This window comes from Panicum virgatum, chromosome 9N (assembly GCF_016808335.1).
Source record: "Panicum virgatum strain AP13 chromosome 9N, P.virgatum_v5, whole genome shotgun sequence".
NCBI classification, from domain to species: domain Eukaryota; kingdom Viridiplantae; phylum Streptophyta; class Magnoliopsida; order Poales; family Poaceae; genus Panicum; species Panicum virgatum.
This window is the reverse complement of record NC_053153.1, coordinates 77,170,834-77,193,113: the sequence shown is the minus strand read 5'-3', so window position 1 is coordinate 77,193,113 and position 22,280 is coordinate 77,170,834. Positions and strand designations below refer to the sequence as shown.

The window sequence follows — 22,280 nt, the reverse complement described above, 5'->3', positions numbered from 1 at the left end:
AACAGCCCCCACCACCGCAACAACCTGTCGTGTCAAAGGAAAAGGAAGACACCCCGAGGAGATGCACAAAGAAGATCCCATAGTGATGCGAGGGATCCCAGGATGATGTGGAAACCCCGGGAAGATCTTGAGACACCCCAGAACTCCTTACAAGGCAATTTCGGACTAATCTCGGATCACGATAGTCTAGGCCCACATGACAAGACCCTGATCCACAGATAGACGCCGCTTGGAGAATGGCGCCCTCCATTTTTTGGACAGGAGGGTGGTAGCAGTGTGGCCGAGATCCGACCGGTGCAGGGAGGAGGGCGGCGGACGATGGAGAGGAGGAGGCTGGGTGGTGGGCAGGGGAGAGGAGGGGGCCTACTGTGCAAACCGAGACCCTGAACCGTCTATATTCAATGGTATTTTTGTTGTAAGTTTAGTAAAGTTCAAGAGTTATTTGGTAAGGAAGCCCGAAGAATTGGCGGGATTTTCCCCACAAGCGGCAGGATGATCGATTCCTTGCGCCCGTTGGTTCGTCTGCTGCTTGGAGAATCCCTTGCGCCGGAATGAACGCGAAATCAAAACGTTTGGCAGGGTTCGTTGATTTTTTTCCACAAGAATCGATCCAGAATCGGAAACAAACTCGGCCATAATTGATCCATAAACCAGCTTATTAGCAAGTGCGACGAACTTTTTACGGGAGTTAGTAAAACCACAAGCAAACCGACTTAAAGTAAACAGTGCACCTGAAGGTAATTAACATCATCATAACTACACAGCCTGTACAGGGGAGGTCAATCGTGCAGGCTGCAGGGTCACGGATTTACCAACAAGATCTGGAAGTCTGGAACGCCAGAAGCACTTCATTCTTCTTAAAGAGGAGACCGTATCGGAAGCAATGAGCAGAGCCTGAACAAGTGCACTGGGAGGTCGGGAACACATGTTCATGTTCTAATCCTGATGCATCCTCCTAGAAAAGAAGGGGAACCCGAGCCGAGCAAGACCACCAATCCACCATGTCGGCGATCGAGGTAGCTGCATGCTATACGTACAAGGATGCCTTACACTTGAGCACAAAGCCGAGCAGCAGCAGCATGGCCATGAGCCCACCGGAGGACCCCCACACACGGTGGATCCAGTAGGGATCGAACCTCACCACGCGCCGGTCCACGAAGCACGTCACGTTGATGGCCAGGATCAGCACCACCAGCAGCGCCGGCAGCCACAGCGCCGACCCGCCGCCATCCTCCTCGTCGTCGCTCTCCGCCGCGGGCCTCCGGTCGATGTACAGCGGCGACAGGACGGCCAGGACCGCCACCACGACGCACACAAGCTTCTCCGTGGAGGACGACCTGCCCATGGCGACTTGCCTGCTTGCTTGCTTGCCTCCCTGCTCTCTCTCTCTCTCTCTCTCTCTCTCTGTTTCTCAAAGTCTCTCTCTGCTTGCTTGCTGCTTGGTTTCTTCAGAATATATCTCTGTGCTAGCTGTTTGGCGGCTGAACCGATCTTGAGACCGAAGGAGAGGAACCTTTCGATGTTATCTATCGCCAGAGCTTTTGACTACCTATCGATTCCCATCATGCAAAGGAACATGTTCAGATTGTCCTCCATTATTATCCACGGATTGGTGGTGGGCGTTGGACTGTGACGTAAAGGAAGAGAGATTCTTCAGAGCTAGTGAGCACGGAATCAGATGCCGCGAGAGGCAAGCAGCTCAACAGCCGAGTCTCTCCTCAATGCAGTGTGCATGGCTACGGGCATTGGAGGGATCGAATCGGACGGTTGTGATCATCTTGCTGGAAAGGAAGAGTAAAGTTAGCGCCATGATCTTGTGATCACCATATGAAAAGCTTTATCGTTCTGGAAGCTGCAAAGTTGGGGCAGTTCGACGTCATAGGTTCCGCAAGATTAGTACAGCGGGTTTAGGATCGGAATCCGTACGGCGGCATGAGAATGCATGCTTACGCGTGTTGGCAGCCTGGCATTAGGGGGAAGCAGGGGTAGGGAAGAACACAGACGTATCCAGATTTTGTTGCAGTGGTAGAAGTAGGAGCATCGCTTTTTATCTGCTCAGTTGCTGTTCTGGGAGTAGACACGCGTCAGGATTAAGGTTGGTATCTAATCCGACTCAGTTGGTCTCTTCTGAAATGGGAAGCCAAGCAGGTTAGGGAAGTAGTAAAGTGTGAGATGCATCATGGCATCATGCTGATGAGGAGTTCCTCTAAAGGAACTGGAGGTGTATTGAGTTAGGCTCCCACAGCTTAGCATCATTTGCCGTGGTTCGGCAAGTGTTCGGCGTCTCTACTCCGTCGGCTTTATCCTTGACGGTGGATCATCGAATCAATGATGGGTGTTGTCTATCCACCTCTTCTGTTATTCGCCAGTAACAATACGTGGAGCCCAAATGTACTACAATTATGGTGCTGCCTCCAAATCCATGGGAGATGGTCGTGTCTAGCGAGCTACAGTTAGCACGCCTTCCATTGCCCTTAGTCCCCGCTTCATTGGGTGGTCCCTCAGATGGAGGGCGACAGTAGAGCGGCGTACGTAGCAAGGGTGGTGCGGATCTGTAATAATGGTCGTGGCTCGTCTAGCGAACATGTGTTCGGCTGAGACTCCTTTTGGCAATTGATGGTCGCCCCTTGGACCGTGTCATGAATTGTTCTTTGAATTGTACAAGTTGTGTTTTTGTACTGCCTTCCTTAAAACTCGACCAGGGGTGTGAACGGATCCCACCATATTTTATTAAGGGGAAGCAACCCGGCTTCTCCCGGCCGGAAAACCCCCCAAACTCTGGCCCATGCCCGACAGAGAGCCAAGCCTCGTGGCGAGCACAGCAAGTCCACAAACAGAAATTCGTCCCGTTTGGGGTTTGAACACCAGACTTGTGAGGTGCTACTGCCAGCTAGCCAACTCGCTCGGCTAGTGTGTGGTTCGTGTCGTGGACCAGCGAGTAGGAATCGGAGTTGAACACTTGGAGAAGAAGAAGAAAAACTCTGAAACGGGAGGAAGAAGACAGAGATAGCAGAACAGAGAGACAGGGGAAGTTTCTGAACAGAAGAGTATAACAGAATGTCGTGTTCAAGTCTATCTCTCTTCTTGTTACATCCGGTTATTTATACCGGCTAAAACCACAAGCACAGCTGGGCCTACAGAACTGGGCCACTCATGGGCCAGAAACATTCATATGTCCTAATTGTAATTTGAATCACTTACTCATTGCCTTTCGCAGTTAGCCATGCACTGCACCTCTGCACTACACCGATGGGTTCACCCGGTCATGACATTCTCCTCCCCTTGAGAGGCAGCTTGACCCCAAGCTGGGGCTGATGGAAAACGACGACGAAGGTCAGCTTCATCCTCCACTGTGATCAGAGCATCTGGCGATGTACCCCACTGAACTATGATCCGAGCAGCACTTGCTCCAGCATGAGGAATCAACCGAGAGTCCAGAACACAAATCGGCTCCATGGAGTCAACATCAGGAGAATGGACTGAAGTGAGATCAGTGAATACTTCTTGACGAGGAGGGACATGCTTCTTCAGCTGAGAAACGTGTATGACAGAATGAATGCGAGAGCTCGGTGGAAGATCCAATTTATAGGCCACTTCTCCAACTTTCTGGATAATTTTATAAGGACCATAGAAGCGAAATGATAATTTGTGACAATAGCAAGTAGCCACCGTAGACTGCACATACGGCTGAAGCTTCAGATAGACCAAATCACCAATTTCAAATGCTCGTTCAGACCGATGCTGATCGGCTTGTGACTTCATACGCTGTTGAGCTTGCAATAGCTGTTGTTGAATCATAGTAGTGAGAGAGGCCCTCTCTTTCAGCCAGTCTGCTAGATCAGGAACAGTGCATTCATTTGGATCAACAATGCCCAGCTGTCGAGGTGGGTAACCATACAAAACTTCAAATGGAGTGCGACCAATGGCAGACTGAAAGGAGGTATTATACCAAAACTCGGCCAAGGGTAGCCATTTGCTCTATTTACTGGGAAATGAATGAACTGAGCATCTTAAGAAAGCTTCCAAACATTGATTTAACCTCTCAGTCTGTCCATCCGTTTGAGGGTGGTAAGAGGAGCTCATCAGCAACTTAGTGTCAGACAAGGTGAACAGTTCCTTCCATAATGTGCTAGTAAAGATAGGATCCCTATCTGATATGATGGCTTGAGGAAGATCATGCAATTTATAGATATTGTTGAAGTATGCTTGAGCTACTTGCAATGTTGTATAAGGGTGGGAAAGTGGCACAAAATGAGCATACTTGGAGAATTTGTCGATGACAACTAGAATCACATTTGAGTTCCCAGACTTTGGTAAACCTTCGATGAAATCCAAACAAACAGTGGACCAAGCTTGAGATGGCACTGGAAGAGGTTGGAGAAGGCCTGGCAATTTCACATGTTCCACCTTGGCCTTTTGGCAGATGTCACAGGATTGAACAAATGCAGTAACAGTTGCTTTTAAATGAGGCCAAGCAAACAATGACTTAATCCTGTGAGAAGTTGCATGAATCCCTGAATGCCCCCCTATTGCACTGCTGTGCAAAGCCTGAAGAATGTGATTCTGGGCCAACTGGTTATCTCCAACCCAAACTCGACCTTTAAATCTGAGTACACCATCCTGCAGAGTGAAGCCCTTATCATTCTCAAAGGAGATACTGAGTTCAGTAAGCAGTTGCTTAGTGTGTGGGTCATCTTCATAACCTTCCTGTAATTTTTTCAACCAAGAGGGAATGCTAGTCGAAATAGCAGCCACTACCATGTTATCAGGATGACGAGACAAGGCATCTGCAGCAGCATTAGATACCCCTTTTTTATACTGGATTTGGAACTTGAGATCCATCAGTTTAAGGGCTGCTTTCTGCTGAAGCTTTGTGGTGGCCTTATTCTCAGTGAGATATAACAAACTCTTATGGTCAGTTCTTATGATAAATTCTTGAGCAAGGAGATAGGGTCTCCACTTCTCCACTGCTAGCAAAATAGCCATACACTCCTTCTCATAGGTTGATAATGCCTGATTCTCGACACTCAATGGTTTGCTCAAATAAGAAATAGGATGACCTTGTTGCATTAGTACAGCTCCAATACCTGAGTCACAAGCATCTGTTTCTATCACAAATGGCTATTGAAAGTTAGGAACTGCTAAGACTGGAGCCTGAATCAATGCATTTTTTAGCAACACAAAAGCTTCTTGAGCCACAGGTGTCCACTGAAACTGCACACCTTTTTTGAGTAAAGAAGTCAGAGGTCGACTGATCATAGCATAGTGTTGAATGAATCTCCTGTAATATCCAGTCAACCCCAAAAACCCTCTGAGATCTTTCAGATTCTGTGGAATGGGCCAATCAGATACAGCCTGAACCTTAGAATGTTCAGTAGCCACACCTGCAGAAGATATGGTGTGACCTAAATACTCGAGCTCATTCTTAGCAAATTCACACTTGGACATTTTTAAGAAGAAATGATAATCCTGCAGAATTTGAAAGACTTGCTGGAGCAAAGTTGCATGGCTGTCCAAAGATGGTGAGTAGATCAAAATGTCATCCATAAAAACTAGAACACCATTTCTCATGAGGGGAGCAAATATAGAGTTCATTGCAGCTTGAAAAGTAGCTGGAGCATTTGTCAAACCAAAAGGCATGACCAAAAACTCATAAAGACCATGATGAGTTTTAAATGTTGTTTTCTTCTCATCTCCAGAAGTGATCCTAATCTGATGATAGCCAGATCTGCAGTTCAATTTAGTAAACCACTTGGAACCATGTAATTCATCCAGCAACTCATCCACAATAGGCAAAGGATGCTTATCTTAGACAGTGATTGTGTTAAGTTGCCTATAATCTACACAAAAACGCCAAGATCCATCTTTTTTTTTTGACCAGCAAAACAGGTGAAGCAAAAGAGCTGACACTTTTCTGATTGATGCCCTTTTTCAGCATATCTTCCACCTGTTTCTCAATTTCAGTTTTCTGATGGGGAGCATATTTGTATGGTCTAACATTTACAGGTTGTGCACCAGATATAAGAGGGATAGAATGATCAAAATCCCGAAAAGAGGGTAATTGAGAGGGCTCATGAAACAAATGTGAGTATTGCTGAATAATAGCCTGAATGCTAGATGGCACTGAAGCTGGTAATTCCAATTGGTCAGAACCCATGGTTGCTGACTCCACAACACTATGAACTCCAAGAGGTGTAGCATCAGAGGCAGGTACCTTCTTGATTTTGACACAGTGGGTTACTGCATTTTTTTTCAACAATCCTTTCAGCTTATGGGAAGAAACTTTAAAGCACCTGGAAGTGTCATCCTGAATACCATGTAACTGAATGCGACGGCTGTAATGGGGAATTCTCATAACTTTTTTCTTCCAATGCAGCCACATGGGACTGTGATCTTCCAGCCAATTAGCTCACAATATCATATCATAACCTTTTAGGGGCATGTTTGTATCTCTTATGCTCAATCTGAATAGGTATTCTACAAGCGCACAGAATTCACCGGTGTAGCACTTCATCTTGGAGTATTCTAGGGTATCGTGAAAATCCTCAGGGAAGCACTATGGTAAGGTGTATCGTAAATTGTAGTGACAACCTTTACTGATATTATCGGCCGACTAATTCAGCAGGGGTAAGCCAGATAACTGATGAGATAAATGGCCAAGCTATGACTGTGTGACACAGAATATTCTATACCTTAGAGAGGTAACAGCTGGGAGGACAACGAGCAAGAAATGACTCCTGAAACACTTCTAAACTACTGAGCTAGCCTCACTAGAACTAATCTAAGTTTCTAATTTGATGTCGGAACCAGGAGCTTACTTCGGCGGCCTAAGCGAAGGGCGCAGACAGGGGTGAGAAGGGGCCCAACATACTTTCAGCAATCCTACTGCTATGAAAACACCCGAACATGGTGGACTACGAGGGACGGAGAAGGCTGTCACCACTTGCCGCCTACCACTGCGGTACCGTGGGGTGGAACACACTTTCTAGCTAGCACTGAGTCTTTTGCTCTCGGTACTAGGATTTCTCTTGAGGCCTTCAAGAGAAATCCCCCTCAACCTAGTGAACTAACTTGAGTTACACTAGTACGGGCGAGAAAACCCATAAGACTAACTCCGACAAGCAAGAAAGGGAACTTAAACTGAACTAGAGGTAAAACTTACTCCCGCAGACAAGTACAAGTACTTGGGAAGATAAAACTTGCGGAAAGTAAAACTGACTCAAGTAAATAAAGAAGATAACTTATATTGAAAATAGTCAAAGGAAAAGATACAAGAGCTTTACCGAGCTCCGATGACGACTCCGGATCCCCGAGACAAGCTCGACTCGACTCTAACTCACAACTACTAACCTACTCTAGACTTGAGAAGAGAGAATTGCTCCTTTGAGTGTGTGTTTACAAGTGAGGGGGAGAGTGGTATTTATAGGCTTCCAAGGTCGGTAGAAGGCAGGTAATTCCGTTAGCGCCAGGTGCACGCAACTGTAGAGGTGGAGCTTAACTTCCACGCGAAGCCGGGAGCTGAGAAGCTGCAAGGTGGGGCCGGGCGGCCCAACCTAGGCCGGCCGGCCTAGGATTGTGCCACCTGGCCACCGACCTTCTGTGGGTGGCCTCTGATCCCTCCTGGACGTCGGTGCTTTGGGTATCTTCCTCAGATACTGGAATCTTAGGCTGGGCGGCCCGGGGGAGGCCGGGCAGCCTGGTCCCGGGGCCTCTCAGCCCTCCGTTTTGACGACGTTGCAAATCAACACTCCACATTGCCTCTGGGATGGGTGGTTTCCTCATTTGATGATCTTGGCACTGGTATGTGGGTCTTTGGGTTGATCCTTGTGCCTTCCGGGTCTACCAACAGGATATGAAATATTTGCCTTGTTCTGAAACCTTATGAACATGTCACATTGCTCCAGTAAATGTATTGGACCCATGTATGTGGAGGTGTCAGGCCGGTCGGCACGGAATGTGCCGGGCGGCCGGGGTTTTCTCTGATTTCGACCATCTTTGGATAGTGGATTCCTACAAACACAACTCATCCAAAACTTGTGGAACTTATTAGAATCAAATAAAATATGCATAGGACATAGTGCAAAACTCAATTTATTCCCGAGAAGTTGGCGGTCAGAACGTGAGATAATGGCCGTTAACAGGGCAGTACCCTAGTATCATACTGAAAGGAGTGGCCCTGAATGCACCATTGCAACTGAGGAATATATTCAGAGGACAACATAGGACTACCATCTGTAGCTAACAACTGTAATGGAGCACAGTGTTGCACTAAGGACGACAGAGAAGCAGCCACCTCTTGGCTGATGAAGGTGCCAGCACTGCCCGAATCCAACAATATGAGGACCTCTAATTTACCAATGAAACCTCTGAATCTTATGGTTTTCCATCTCTTAGGAATAGCAGCAGGAGGTACCTCAGGAAGAGCTGGTTGAACAGCCATGACCGACTGGGCATCTTCCTCATCACTAGATGGATAGTCAGGAGAATCATCTAACTGAAAAAGCTCCAGTAATTCCTGGATAACACTGATGGATACATGATCTGGGCACTTATGTTTCTTATCCCACTTTTCACCACAAGTAAAGCACAACCCATTGGCTCTTCTGAATTCCTTTCGAGCTTGCCACTTTTCATCCAACACAGCTCTATCTGACTTCTTGAATTCCTCTTTCTTGAAGGCAGGTTTGATAGAGTCATTGATAGTGAAACCCTTACTACCAGCCTTGTAGTCCTTGCCATCAGATTTGCCCCAAGGACGTTTCTTATTGGATTGCAATTCTTCTTCCTGCAATAAAGCCAGAGAACTAGCAGCATCGACAGTTGTGGGACGATGTAAAATGATAGGAGCACAAATTTCTTCAAGCCATTCAGAAATCGTGTGACAAAGAAAACATCATCATAAGAAGTGTTATAGAGCAGCTATGGGACAATTGCTCAAAACGGTGATAGTAATCTGCCACGGAGCCAGTTTGTCGCAGGGCATCAAGTTGACGCATATAGATCTGATACTGATCTCTATCAAAACGCTCACAAATGGCTGTGCAAAGAGCAGACCACGACTGAACACGCCCACACGCAGCTCTAGCGTCTGCAACCAGCTAGCCGCAGGACCCTCAAAATTCAAGGCTGCAAAGCGGGTTTTCATGTGCTCACTGACTCCAAACACCTCAAAATACATTTCGCACCAATCCTTCCATAATTGTGGGTTTTCACCGTCAAATTTCGGAAACTCCATCTTAGGCAGAGAAACAGGTTTGCGAGCAAAAGCACGACCATCATCCCCAGACCCAGACTCATGAGGATTGGGATCAGGAGACGTACCCGTGACCGGGTGTGGCGGGTGGGAACCAAGGATTCCACCGCCAACATCCCGGTGATTGGTGGCGACGTGGTGCCCGCTGGGCCGCCCCGACGAGGATGCAGGTGGGCGCATCTCGTGATGGGGAGCCGAGTTCAGGTCAAAGGGGTTGGTCCACCTCGGTGGAGGTTGCGGCGGAGCAGTCGCTGGCCGTGGAGGAGGACGCACGGGTACCGGGGCAGGGATGAACTCGATGGTGTCGACGCGGTGTGCCGTGCGCTCGGATTGAGCCAGCAACTGGTCCATGGAGGCGCTTGCCGTAGACTTCCACGCTTCGAGCGCCGTGAGCTTGTCCAACACCTTGGTCATGACGGAGTCGAAGCCATCAAACTTCTTCGCCAGATCTTCCATGGCCGTCGACATCTGGGCTTCAAACTTGGTGGGCTTGCGTGGAGCCAGAGCGAAGCCACCCCCGCGTCACCTGTGCCAATTCGTTCCCCAAGTCTATACCTAAGCGGCGCGAGGGAAGTGGGTGGGCGACGGCGCCGAAATGGCTAACCGGCGCGTGGCGGTGGCCGCCGCCGACTGGAAGTCGGTGGGCGGGGCGAGGACGCCGGAATCGGGGCGAAACCGGCGGAGCGACCTGAAACGCCGATGAGGCAGTCGAGGTCAGGAATGAAGAACACACGGTGAGAAAAAAATTTCTGAGTGAAATCCGCAGAGGGATGACCGGAACACGGCTCTGAGTACCAATTGTCGTGGACCAGCGGGTAGGAATCGGAGTTGAACACTTGGAGAAGAAGAAGAAGAAGAAATCTGAAACGGGAGGAAGAAGACGGAGATAGCAGAACAGGGGGGTTTTACATTTTTACCATTATAATGAATGACGCTCATCAAATTATCACTCTTATAATGGCACCTACAACTATACCAGTGGAGGAAAGTTTAAGTTACATTTTTACCACATTTGCTGACGTGGCACGCCACGCCAGCCCCACGCACTGGCGCCTTGTCAGCAGACTCGGGTGAAATGTCCTCGTTGCCCTGATCTGCTCCTCTCTCCCTTCTCTGACAGCTGGGTACCGTAGCTCAACTCACTTCCATGTGGGCCCCACATGGAAGTTCCGTCTCCTACCTCCAGCACCTGAAGACCGACGACCAATGGCCGCTTGAAGCCTGGGCCGGCGAACTTCGGAGAGCGAGTCCCAACACCGGTGGAGAGCTCGTCGAACTCGCAAATCACGATTGGCTCCGGCCATCCCGGCTGCGGCCGTCGCGGATCCCGCGCCCACAAGCGCGGCGTCGCCCCCGATCCCGACCTGTCTGTGCCGCCGCGTACCCGTGCATCAGCCGCAGCGCGGGCACCAACGCCACCCCGTATAGGATCCCGCACGCCTCTAGCACGTCCGGAGGCTGCCGGTGTCGCGCGCCATCGCCGCCGCGGCGTCCCGCGTCGAGGCCCCGCTCGCGGCCGTGCCCGGCACGGACCGCAGCCTACGGAGGCAAGCAAGTCGTCGGTCATGTGTGGCAGCAACAAATACCCCCGGGACAAGGGGTCGCACACCGCAAGGTCCGAGGACAAGCGCCCCTGCCCCCTGCTTGACAAAGCGCTTGCAGTAGAGGACAAGGCCATCTCGGACATCGCACGGCCACCTACACCACCTGATGAAGCTCGCCGGCCCGGGCTTCAGGCGGCCATTGGCCCTCGGTCTTCATGCGCCAAAGGTAGGAGACAGAACTTACATGTGCGGTCCACATGGAAGTGAGATGAGCTGCGGGACCCATCCGTCAGAGGGGGAGAGATGATCAGATCAGGGACAAAGAGGACATTTCACCTGAGCCTGCTGACAGGGCGCCTGCGTGTGAGACTAGTGTGGCGTGCCACATCAGCAAATGTGGTAAAATTGTAACTCAAACCTCTCTCTGCTAGTATAGTTGTAGGTGCCATTTTAAGAGTGATAATCTGATGAGTGTCATCCATTATAATGGTAAAAATGTAAATACCCCGCAGAACAGAGAGACAGGGGGAAGGTTCTGAACAGAAGAGTATAATAGAATGTTGTGTTCAAAGTCTATCTCTCTTCTTGTTAGACCGTCCAGAGAGGCAAGAGCAAATCAAAGAGCAAATGTACTATTTGTCACTGTAGATGTACTGTTTGGCACTGCAGACAGTGGAGGCACGAGGAACGAGGAGGAAAAGGAGCATTTTGCTCCACCGGATGCTCCGGCCGCTGTGGACGGTCTTACATCCGATTATTTATACCGGCTAAAACCACAGGCACAGTTGGGCCTACAGAACTGGGCCACTCGTGGGCAAGAAACATTCATATGTCCTAATTGTAATTTGAATCACTTACTCCTTGCCTTTCGCGGTTAGCCACGCACAGCACCTCTGCACTGCACCGATGGGTTCACCCGGTCATGACAGTTCGTCCGTGTTGTCTTGTGTTGATATTTTGATACTCAACGATGTGAGGTCGCCCTGGGGTGAGCTGATATCCGACGTCTCACTGACAACTCCAGTGGCAACAAACAAACCCACCTTTGTTCTCGCTTGAATATACTACCTTTGCTTCTATTTTGCCGAATTTGACGGTGGATTCTGGCAATCATTTAGTCTGCTAACGAACATTAGCGGGACATGCTCCTTTAGGCTACCTAGACCTTCATAATCACTAGTCATCTCCTTGGCAATGTTGGTACAAACTATGCTGGTCGAATTGTTGGTAAAAAATTGCCACTATCTGGTAAGTTTTGGCAAGCAACTTTGTATGTTGAAAACTTTTCTCGAGCGGGTGCATTGGCAACATGTGATCAATCATCACATGGAGTACACCGAAATTTATCCATAGCCGATAACATGGTCCATCGTGTAGCCCGCCCAATCATGTAGGCAGCCTACAGCCTGGCCGTATGGAAGCGGCGGGAGGTACCAGCGTGATTGGACTTTTTTTTTAATATTTCAACTCTTCAAATACAAATTGTAGTATCTGAACTCAAATACAAACTCACACAACCTAACTCACACCCACTCGCCGCGTGCGGGCGAAGCCTAGCCTGAATGGAAGTGGCCATCCGCCACCGGCGAAACACGACCAGCAAACCACACCCCGCTGGGCCCACAGAACAGCCGAAGCGGATAGACGAAAAGGCAAAAAGAAAAAAACATAAGTGGGAAGACGCGGCCGCAAGGCAGGCAGACAGACCACGCCGCACGCCCTGCTTGAGCCGCGGCGCGCTCCGGCATTTCTCCTCTTCCTCCCGCCGCTCCGCCCGCCTCTGCCGCCGCCGACCCACCCGCCTCCTGCCTCTCGTCTCGCGGACTCCGCGGCTGGTGCTGCCTCCACACGTCTTCCGCGCGGGGGCTGCTGCCGCGACCATGGCCACCGGCGCCGTCACGCCGCCGCCGCCGCCGCCGGCGGCCGGCGCGCGGCGCGGCGTCCGTGCCCGGGGGATCCTCCACCGGCGCCTCGCCGCCTCGTCTATGTGAGCACCTCCTTCCGTCCTTCGGTTACTGCTGTGGTTCGGTTAATTTAGTCTCTGGTTGCGGTTGCTAGAGGAATTTCGTTGTTCTAGCAGGGTTCACCAAACTGGTGGGAACCGGTCCGGTCCGGTTCCGGTTTGGACCGGTACCAAACCGGCCCAAATTCAAATTTCAAATTTAAATTCAAAAAAATGAAAAATTCTCAAAAAAATCCTAAAAATACTTCAAGGTGCGACGAATCTAATGGTGTCAAATTTTCTCAAAAATTCGTTCATTTAGTATAGTTTGCGGGGATTTGAAGTTAAACAAAAAAAGTGTGCATACAAAAATATACAAATACAATGTAAAAGTAGTACAAAAAAGGATTGGAGGGTTCATTTAGACTAAAACATGTTATACAAACATTCATTTAGTATATTTTGCGGGCATTTGAATTTAAACCAAAAAAGAAAAAAATTTGAATTTGACCGGTTACCAGTCAAACCGACCGGTTACCGGTCAAACCGGCCGGTATACCGGTACGAACCGTTTGAACTGCGAAATTTGAATTCAAATTTGACTTCCACCGGTACCGACCGGTTTCCGGCCAAACCGGACCGGTATACCGGTACCGGACCGCACCGGTTTGGCCAGACCGGTCGGTAAGTAAAACCCTGGGTTCTAGTTGCTGATTGCGGCAGAGGGAAGGGAGAATCATGTCGGTCAAGGAAGTAGGGAATCAGGAGAACTTCACGGCGCTATTGAGTAGGAGTACTGAATAGATAGGTTGTATCCTGCAGACTAGATTTCGTGACTAGAACGACCAAGCCAATCAGTCCAATGCAGGATCACACTGTTATTACTATCCTTCCTTTATGGGAAATCTGGATGGTACTCGTTTATTGTGCTGATTATGATGACACGTGTTCCTTCAACCAGAAGAGAAAACGTAAATATGCTGTGGTACTGATGGTCCACTGTGGTTCTAAATATAGAAAATTAAAAGAAAAGGATGCAGCAGAGCTTTTGTAAGATCTTGTGCGTATAGATGTACTGATGGTCTTATGTGTTTTTGGTGATACTTATGACTAATTGCTATGGTGAAGCTAGAATGGGATATTCAACATTAGGACCTATAATTCAACTTACTAGGTTACATTGAAGCCAAGTCTTCAGTGAATATGTCCTTGCTTTTCAGTTACGGAGCTAGTGCTGAGCATAACGTCGTGCTTAGATCTTACGCCTGCTGTTCCTTTATTTTCATGCACAGTCATTTATTTCTCCCAGGAAAGATGAATCTGTGATTTCCACAAATGGCGGAAATGAGGAAATGGTCACTGATAGCCTCAATGTTGCCAGAGGATTGTCTCACCCGGGTCTTTCATCAAGTTTATCCAATAAGGCATCTGTGGTCCCAACTCCTTTGCTTCCTAACGAACCATCTGACCTCCGGTTCAATCGCCTTCGACCCTCAATTGATGAAAGCAAATACAAAAGACTATTTGACTGCTATGTTGCTCGTGAGGCTGTAATTGATGAGGAATACTGGGTATTACTCTTTCTACAGCATATTAGACATTGGTTCTGTTAGCAGACATAGCTTCTTCCACATGTACTTGTACTGGGCTGATTGCTAACTGGTGATTACTAATGATAGTGACTGCTAGCTATTTATTGCTTGCATAACAACATCTTTTATTCAGTGACAGAGAATTATAATTTACTCTACCACTATGCCTTACAAGTTACATCCCTCCTTACTAATAATTCATAGATTGCTGCATGGTTGAGAGCAGAAGATCACTTTGAAGGTCAGTCAGGAAACCGGTAAGTCTTCTTTAAGAGAAAAATGTTGCATTCTCTTCCTTATTGTTTGTAGTACTCTTAACATGGTCCTTGGAGCTACTTTATCATTATTTTTGTTTTCCTGCAGCTATGTTGAAAGCTTTAAAAGAAAGTTTGCATCTCAGGTACTTGGGTAAACAACTTAGTCATCATTTTTACATGCTTAAACACAACTAAGATAAAATGTACACCTTCTTTCTATATAGTGAATGTTAGGAAATTATAATGACCAATGTTCAAATAGCTTCCTTTAGGCTATATTATAAATTGTTCTAATTAATTTTTCACATTCTGATCATTCAATAGTTTCTGTTCTGGTTCACACGTATCAACGTCTGTCATCTCATTGCAGGAATTTCATGCATTAAAGAAGCGATGCAGCAAACAGCATGGAGAAAAGTATATATGTTTTGTCGCGGTATGAGATAAAAAGCTCTGTTTGATTTGCTCATCAATTTTGTTACTAGGTCTTGGTTCCAGCATGCTTAGCTCATAAAACATGTCCCAGGGAATTGATGAAGAATCAAATTGGCTCTCTTACAATTGGCTAATGATTCATGAAAGCTTCATTGTGCAGTTATTTCAGTTTACATTCCATTAAAGCTGTTTTACTGATATTTTCATCAATTTTTACAACTGAAAATCTTGGTGTCCTATGGTTGTTAATATTGCAGGTAAAGAATGATGACCTCAGGCGAACTGTCCTGAATAGCGTTGTTGGTACCTTAGATGTATGTGTAAGGCATCCTCTACATGGGGAGAAATTTCCTGAGGTAGGGTATAATAGCATCTTTTCTATGTTTTTTTCTGCTGCTGGCTTTGGAAGTTACATCTAGAAGTTACTCACAGGAGCCTGGAAGGTCGTCTCTTCATTGTAGAATCTATCAGCCGGATCAGCCAAAATTTGGGTATTTAACTAATGTATGTGTTGCTAAATATGCAAGGCGTCAAGGGATTGCCAGTAACATGTTGTTATTGGCCATAGATGCTGCAAGAATCAATGGTAAAACAATGAGCCATTCTGGAGTAGCATGCCTCAGATGATAATGCACGATCTGCTGATATCTCAAACCTTATCGCAGGTGCTGAAAATATTTACATTCATGTGCATAAAGATAACTTACCAGCGTGGAGGCTCTATAATCAGATAGGATTCAAGGTATATGCCTTGTTTGTTGTTTCTTGAATCCTGATTTTTTTTTCTAAAGTTACAGGACTCTAAATTGAATAACACCTATGGTGTTTACTTTTAGATGGTTGACCAGGATGGTGCCCGTCATTCATCAGATCTGTGCTTACTCACCTTCGGTTCGTAGGGCTAGCTGACTAGGATAGGAGAAGGGACATGCTTCCTTGTTCCATCTCCCTGTGCAGAGAAATGCCACCAGTCCTCAGCGATTTGGAAAAGCAAGAGGGTGTGTGCCAAGGAATACCTTTACAATCTTGTACATGATGAAATTTGTTTTCATAAGTTTGTGAGTTCTGAGGTCGTCACTAGCCCGGTGACAGTTCTGATGCCCCGGAATGTTGTGGTATCTGAATGCTTCAAAAGCTTCTGTCATTGTATAGTTTGTGAATCCTACAAATGTTTGTTGGTTGTTCCCGCCATTCTGCAATGAATTCATACTCTTGAGCATCTTATACTGGAACTAATGCTCTTGTTGCTGATGATACAACCTACAACTGTGAACTGTCAAGTAATTGAGCACCAAATGGACATCAGTGACCTGCACTGCTGATTTCAGATTTCAGGATACTTTGGTAACCACATATACCAGAATCGAGTCTTGCAGTTCCTAGTGACTGGTGAGAATGTGAGATGTGAGGTTTGCTACTTCGCTTGGTGCCTGTAGCTGTGCCGAGTTCTTATATAGTGGTACTATAACCACACAAAAGAATCACTATGAATCCCTGGTACATTTGGGGATCGGCAAATTGTACGTGTTTGTACAAATCGAGAAGTTGAGGATTTGCATACAACAATCAGGCTACCGAGATTAATTAGCCCTATCCAACTGTCTACTTCTACCCTTTTTTTCTGAAAATTCACAAATTTGAAACGTAATCCTGAAGATGAACGACTTTAACCTCCATGGTTCCTCGTAATGTTACTCTACTAGTATTCGGCCCCGTTTGCTTCATTCTAACCTATTCTATTCTATTCTCTTGTAGGAGAGAATCTATGGAGGGTTAGATGAAGTCTATTTGCAAAACCTCTTCAAGAATGAGTGTAACTTTTCGTGACGAATCTAATGATGATAATTAATTGATGATTAGCTACAGTGATGTTACAATAACCATTCTCTAATCACGCAGGCAAAAAGTCATCATTAGATTCTTCAGGGTTCCTAGCACATGGCTCTGGAGTTGGTTTTGTAAACTAACTTTGTTTAACACTGTAATTAGCGGTCACAATCTATTCTAGTAACTTCTAGAGAGTAAGCAAACGAGGCCTTCTTTCAAAAAAAAAACTCTACTAGGAGTATATTCGTTTCACTATACACAGCTGAGCACCAGAGTAATCTCCAGCTCGGATCGGACCCGAACTGACCCAACCAGACCCGCCCCACTGAACGAGACGAGAAGGCGTGTCGCCGGCGGAAGGCGACCCGCCCGACCCAACACTCCCCAGCCTGCCAGCCATGTCGGCGCGTGACCGCGAGACGGCCGAGGCGCTGGTGCGGCTCGCCGCCTCGCTGGACGGGGCGGTGCTCGGCCTCGGCACGGCGGCCGTCGCAGTAGCGTCATGGGTCAAGTACCTCGCCGTCTCGGGGCAGCTGCGCCTCGTCGCCTCCGCGGCGGCGTCCTCCATCTCCGACCTCCACTCCCTGCTCCCTGGCAGCGGCGGAGAGCCGCGGCTCGCGGCGGTGCGGGGCTACGTGCGCCCCAAACCGGGGGGCACGATCCTCCGCACCCCGTTCTCCGGGGAGCACGGGGTCGTCACCAAGCACACCCAGATGGTGAGTTGTTGCATCCATCGATCAGATTAGGGTTTATGCTGGCCTTTGGCAGTATGTATGTTTATGCACTAATTTCGTTTGAGTCTTAGAGAGCCTTCAAGGATTGGGTGCTTATTGATGGCTCTCGTGGATGATAAGCAGATGTATTGGGCGTTTTGGCCATTGGAGCAGTCAGGATATTCTATTTACTGTAAATTCTGCGACGTGAATTAGGTAGAGGTCTCGAATTTCTGTACAAATCCTAAATAAAGAGACCCTCTGTTCGCGACACTATTAGCTCTGTTTACTATTAGCTGTAGTTTCCAGGAGTTAGAAGCTAAGTAGTTGGGACTTAGGAGTTTTACCATTTCCATTTGCAGGAATGGGTACTTTGGATAGTATTTGCTGATTTTATAGTTTCCTGGTTGGCTTGTATCCTAGTTTCTCTTATTCGAGAATCATTAAGAAAATTTTAAGAACACCGAGTCTTTATATGTGTTGAAGTATCTGAGTTTTAAAGTTTGTTAAAAAAAACTTGAGAAGAATTCTTAGATTTTTTCCCCCTTTGTTATTTAAACACACAGATTTTGCCTGCTATTCTTCCTCTATATTGGTGTCTAATTGGTATTATGTGATGTAGTGCTTGTTCACGGAATGGAGAGGCATCTTTGGATGGACCTTTGATCTGCATGCTCTTCTTTTCAGATCATGGAAGGAACAGATTGTAACATCTTTTAGAACGGTATTCCATCTACATTCATATACTGTTATTATTAGGAATACTTTTACCTCAATTTTGACAATGCTTCTATTTTTGCAAGGTTCCGTTTGTTCTTGCCAGTTCTGAGATTGGAAACCCTATTGGGATGGTTTATATCAATGTAGAGAAGGCGGATCAACCATTACCTCTTACAACTGTGTTTCATAAACTTATCCCAATTGAGACAACTCCTTACACATTGTTTCAAACTATTATTGGCAATGGCTATCCCGTAAGTTCTCTCAATTACTACATTGAGAACAGATATTGGTTATGCAATACTGAGCCCTGGAATATATCTCTTAAGCTGTCTCATTGTTTGTTCTATAGATTGCATTATTGGATGAAGAAAAAATACTACCAATTGGAAAGGAGCTTACAGCAATAGGACTATGTCGAGCAAAGGATGAAAGTGTTGAGATCAGCTCATGCCCAGATCTCCCCTTTTTCTTGTAAGATGTTATGTGACCATATGTTTTCGTATTCTTTCTTTCGTGAGGATGCCAAGCACCATGTGGATAAGGGAAGATGAACATGCACAATATGGTATATTCATGGTGCAGTTCCAAGCTTTTTAACGCTTTGCCTTTACTCAGATCTGAGCTGACCAAGGATGAGATGCAAGCTCAGCTGGCTTCGCGTGCTAGGACACTCTTTTGGGGTAGTATTGTTTTGGGAACCTTGTCTGTTTGCCTAATGGGCCGTGCCATTTACAGGTATCTGTTGTGATTTGTGAACTCATTATGTGAACCAATGTACTGACATACTTTCAAAATTCTTGTGTTCGTCTATCAAATTATGCCATTTCTATATCTTTTAGGTTATCATGATTGATACTTGATTAGTTTTAGGGAAAATCCTTTTGAGAGATTTAGGTTTTTGCAGTCCTATGTATCTGATAATTTGAAGTTTGTAAAATTGCAGGTGCTGGAAGAGAATCAAACTGCGGAGAGAGGCTAGGCAAGCACAACAGTTATTTGAGGATGCTGAAGATGCTATTCAAGAAGGTGACTCCAGTGATGAAGAAGTAGGGGACGGGCAGCTATGTGTTGTGTGCTTAAGGAGGAGAAGGAAAGCAGCTTTTATTCCTTGTGGGCATCTTGTCTGCTGTTGCAAATGTGCATTAAGAATGGAACGTGAGGCTGAACCATTGTGCCCGATGTGTCGGCAGGACATCAGATACATGATGAGGATTTATGACTCTTGAGGTACGTGTAAGACTTCATTTGTTATTTTGAAGCGGGTGGCACGTTCTTTTTGTCTTAGTGATTTCTTTATATAAATTACAACATACTATCGGGACCAATACACTGAATAAAATTGTACCTTGTTTTGTTTTGTTGCATCGCATAAAGTACGGATAGATTTGGTTCCGGACATGAAAAGAACTTTATAAGGTCATGTGACGTGGACTAAATTGTGTTTGCTTCAACTGGCAGAAAATGTTAACACATTGCTTCAATCTAGGAACTGGCAGCAACTGTCTTGAATAGTGTGGTTGCTGCAGTGATTGTTCAAATAATGGTAATGGCTGCCCATGCAATGCTTCTACTGTGGATAACTCTGAGTCACTGTGTGTTTTATCTGTTCATGGATGGAATTCATATTCCTATCCAATTTGTCTGATTTAAAAAAAAAACTTAAGTAGCATATGCAACAATTGGAGTTAGGACTTAGGAGCTAATTCTTTTGTTCTAATTATTGCAGGTCCCTTTGCTGATAAAATCTCTGACACTGGCAGGTCCTTTTTACTAGCTGTCCCTGCAAACATGAGGAGCACAACTGGTTATCGTCCTGGACATTTTCCTAGTCTAGACTACTACCTAACCGGCTGCCATGGATTTGTGAATATATAAAAAGTTTGAACCCCTCCCAAGTTATGCTCTTGGCCGCGTAGGACTCTACCTGGCTTATCCTCTTTTTCTTTGCATTGCACATATGTTTGCCCATCATGTAAACATTGAGTTAGCTGTAAAGATAAGGCTAAAAAATTGGTTATTTTCTGTCGTCTGATCTTCACGTCTTGTGGTGCGAAGTGTGTGTTGCAATTGATCGTTCTTGATGTGGATGCAATGCTATCGCATCTCTACGGCAATGCTGAACGGTTGCGGCGGCTTGTCACCAATTGGTCCGCCGGAGCCGTGCCGCTTGCCGCGGATAACATTGCCGGAGCTTGTCTTTTGGCAAACGTCTTAGTTGGACTCAACCATTTAGTTTCGTAGTTACTGTTTTGAAGTTTTGGACTGGAGCATGAACTTCAAACAAAAAATGTCGAGGTCTGTGCCAAAGAATCCATGTTTTCCGCGTAAGCTGGAGTATTTGGAACACTGAAGTTGGAAAAACCAAAAACGAGCATTTGTGAGACAGCGTGTGCTACGGCTACAGCGCAGACATTTGCGTTCGGATTAAATCGCTGGTGCGCGCTTCGCAGGGCTCGTAAGACGCAGCGATGAGGCAGAGTAAACCATCTTGGTACGTATAAAGACAAGGGGAAACAGGTGGTCAGGCAAAGCTGCAAACGTCATCTACAAGTCTGGATTCGCAAACTTTCTTTTTTGAACGGCAGAACCCAAAGAGAAGCCAAAGGAAGCACGGGGAACTGCTGAGAACAGACAGTAATCATCGGCTCCACTCCCGGCGCCAACTTAGCCGTTGCTCCAGTCCTTGGCTTCACCCCGCTCAAGCTCAACGGTCACCCCCTCCCGCTCTGTATTTAAACCTCCCTCAGGCGCCCCGCACTTCCCTACTCAACACCACCTCTCACCCGATCACTGTCGAGCTGACAGCTGAGGACAAGCACCGCACCGCACGAGTCAGAGCTCAGAAGGCAATGGCGTCGCCGTCGGCCACCGGCAGCTCGAGCCTGCGGAGCAGCTGCTCCCTCCCCAACCTGCTGGTCTGGATCCTCAACCTCTCCCTCCTCGCCCTCGCCGCCGCCGCGCTCGGCCCGGTCTTCCTCCTCCGCCCGCGCCCGACGGCCTTCGGCTGGGCGCTCGTCTCCGTGCACGCCGCCACCCTGCTCTCCGCGCTCGCCGCGCTCTGCGCGCAGCTTACCCACCTCTGCCTCGCCGCCCACGCCGCGCTCGCGCTCGCCGCGATGTTCGGCCACGCGCTGGCCTCCGCCGCCTTCTTCCTCCGCCGCGACCGCAGCCTCGCGCTCCTCGGGTCCGCCAGGGACCGCCGGGAGCAGCTCGTGCTGGCGTTCCTGGAGGAGATGCTGCTGCTGGGCATGTTCCTGGCGCAGGCCGTGGCGCTGGCGGCCGCGTGCGTGGTGCGCCGGCGGTGGGCGCGGGAGCACCAGGCGGCCGAGGCGGAGAAGGCGGCCGTGGCGAGGAAGAGGGGGAGAAAGATGGCGCGGGTGCAGGCGGAGTCGGCGGCCGCCGCGGAGGCCGGGGTGAAAGCCGTCGACGAGAAGGTGATGCGGAGCAGCAGTGGCAAGAAGGTGCACTGGGCCAACAACGATGGATTCGAAGAGTGCTAGAAGAACAAGGCAGTTGGACACAAGTAGAAGAATCAGTAATAATCTCCTGTGTCATGGTTCAGAGATATGATGGCCATTATAGTGTGGCCAGAATTGCCTAGAGTTGCTATTTGTCGTTTGGATTGGGGCTATTATGTACAACTAGTGTGAGAAGTTCTGTTTACTGAAGTTTCCTCACTGCATGTGACTGAAATAATGCTTAGCTTGTCGCACAATGCTAGAACATGAACAGTAATCATGCATTCATACGCCCCAATGATCTCATCCAATGAACAATAATCCACTTTGTTTACAAACAGGCCCTTACAAATTTATTTGAGGGCTCTGGCAAAAGGTAACCTTATTGCCCTTCCGGGTGATCGGTATATTTACTACTCTACTTATATGGTACACAAGCATGCTACCCATGTTATTAGCACGATAAAACGATGAAACGTTCGAGAGTAGATTTGAACATTTAAACGTTTACACGAACGTTTAAACGTCGTGACAGA

The 22,280-nt window shown here is 47.4% G+C and overlaps 5 protein-coding genes across 7 annotated transcripts; 3 read left to right on the top strand and 2 right to left on the bottom strand.

The window, feature by feature from the left end:
- Positions 1–619: 619 nt before the first annotated feature.
- LOC120692721 lies at positions 620–2,754 on the bottom strand. The gene has a single exon (XM_039976104.1). It carries the CDS (start codon positions 1,343–1,345, stop codon positions 1,028–1,030), a length of 318 nt encoding a protein of 105 aa, XP_039832038.1. The 5' UTR covers positions 1,346–2,754; the 3' UTR covers positions 620–1,027.
- A 5,269-nt stretch (positions 2,755–8,023) lies between these two features.
- LOC120692720 lies at positions 8,024–10,150 on the bottom strand. Its single transcript, XM_039976103.1, has 2 exons — positions 9,322–10,150; positions 8,024–8,785 (listed from the first exon to the last, which is right to left on the bottom strand). The coding sequence occupies exons 1-2, from the start codon at positions 9,367–9,369 to the stop codon at positions 8,135–8,137; spliced, it is 699 nt and encodes a 232-aa protein (XP_039832037.1). The 5' UTR covers positions 9,370–10,150; the 3' UTR covers positions 8,024–8,134.
- A 2,324-nt stretch (positions 10,151–12,474) lies between these two features.
- LOC120692719 lies at positions 12,475–16,282 on the top strand. Its single transcript, XM_039976102.1, has 9 exons — positions 12,475–12,784; positions 14,049–14,310; positions 14,536–14,588; positions 14,695–14,731; positions 14,959–15,024; positions 15,281–15,379; positions 15,456–15,609; positions 15,689–15,765; positions 15,860–16,282. Exons 1-9 carry the CDS (start codon positions 12,678–12,680, stop codon positions 15,920–15,922), a joined length of 918 nt encoding a protein of 305 aa, XP_039832036.1. The 5' UTR covers positions 12,475–12,677; the 3' UTR covers positions 15,923–16,282.
- An 851-nt stretch (positions 16,283–17,133) lies between these two features.
- On the top strand, positions 17,134–20,318 carry LOC120692716 (E3 ubiquitin-protein ligase SPL2-like). 3 transcript variants are annotated; one of them, XR_005682713.1, is made up of 8 exons: positions 17,157–17,566; positions 18,186–18,287; positions 18,367–18,537; positions 18,636–18,757; positions 18,902–19,021; positions 19,230–19,513; positions 19,745–19,829; positions 20,013–20,318. XR_005682713.1 is itself a non-coding variant. In XM_039976099.1 (7 exons), exons 1-6 carry the CDS (start codon positions 17,249–17,251, stop codon positions 19,510–19,512), a joined length of 1,116 nt encoding a protein of 371 aa, XP_039832033.1. In that variant the 5' UTR covers positions 17,134–17,248; the 3' UTR covers position 19,513; positions 20,047–20,318. The 3 variants fall into 3 exon arrangements, 2 of the variants coding, with proteins under 2 accessions (XP_039832033.1, XP_039832032.1); XM_039976099.1 differs by lacking the exon at positions 19,745–19,829 and having other exon boundaries at positions 17,134–17,566; positions 20,047–20,318; XM_039976098.1 differs by lacking the exon at positions 19,745–19,829 and having other exon boundaries at positions 17,139–17,566.
- A 518-nt stretch (positions 20,319–20,836) lies between these two features.
- LOC120692718 lies at positions 20,837–22,036 on the top strand. The gene has a single exon (XM_039976101.1). It carries the CDS (start codon positions 21,136–21,138, stop codon positions 21,784–21,786), a length of 651 nt encoding a protein of 216 aa, XP_039832035.1. The 5' UTR covers positions 20,837–21,135; the 3' UTR covers positions 21,787–22,036.
- The last annotated feature ends 244 nt before the right edge of the window (positions 22,037–22,280 follow it).

What these genes read in the sequence shown, in the direction of transcription:
- LOC120692719 (XM_039976102.1), top strand. Translation starts at nt 12,678, where the DNA reads ATGGCCACCGGCGCCGTCACGCCGCCGCCGCCGCCGCCGGCGGCCGGC. An exon ending in GAAGGTCAGTCAGGAAACCG is followed by an intron (nt 14,589 to 14,694) that starts GTAAGTCTTCTT and finishes GTTTTCCTGCAG; the next exon opens with CTATGTTGAAAGCTTTAAAA. An exon ending in ATAATCAGATAGGATTCAAG is followed by an intron (nt 15,766 to 15,859) that starts GTATATGCCTTG and finishes GTTTACTTTTAG; the next exon opens with ATGGTTGACCAGGATGGTGC.
- LOC120692716 (XM_039976099.1), top strand. Translation starts at nt 17,249, where the DNA reads ATGTCGGCGCGTGACCGCGAGACGGCCGAGGCGCTGGTGCGGCTCGCC. An exon ending in TCACCAAGCACACCCAGATG is followed by an intron (nt 17,567 to 18,185) that starts GTGAGTTGTTGC and finishes TATGTGATGTAG; the next exon opens with TGCTTGTTCACGGAATGGAG. An exon ending in CCAGATCTCCCCTTTTTCTT is followed by an intron (nt 18,758 to 18,901) that starts GTAAGATGTTAT and finishes GCCTTTACTCAG; the next exon opens with ATCTGAGCTGACCAAGGATG.
- LOC120692720 (XM_039976103.1), bottom strand. Translation starts at nt 9,369, where the DNA reads ATGTTGGCGGTGGAATCCTTGGTTCCCACCCGCCACACCCGGTCACGG. An exon ending in CCCGCCACACCCGGTCACGG is followed by an intron (nt 8,786 to 9,321) that starts GTACGTCTCCTG and finishes GCTTTATTGCAG; the next exon opens with GAAGAAGAATTGCAATCCAA.
- LOC120692718 (XM_039976101.1), top strand. Translation starts at nt 21,136, where the DNA reads ATGGCGTCGCCGTCGGCCACCGGCAGCTCGAGCCTGCGGAGCAGCTGC.
- LOC120692721 (XM_039976104.1), bottom strand. Translation starts at nt 1,345, where the DNA reads ATGGGCAGGTCGTCCTCCACGGAGAAGCTTGTGTGCGTCGTGGTGGCG.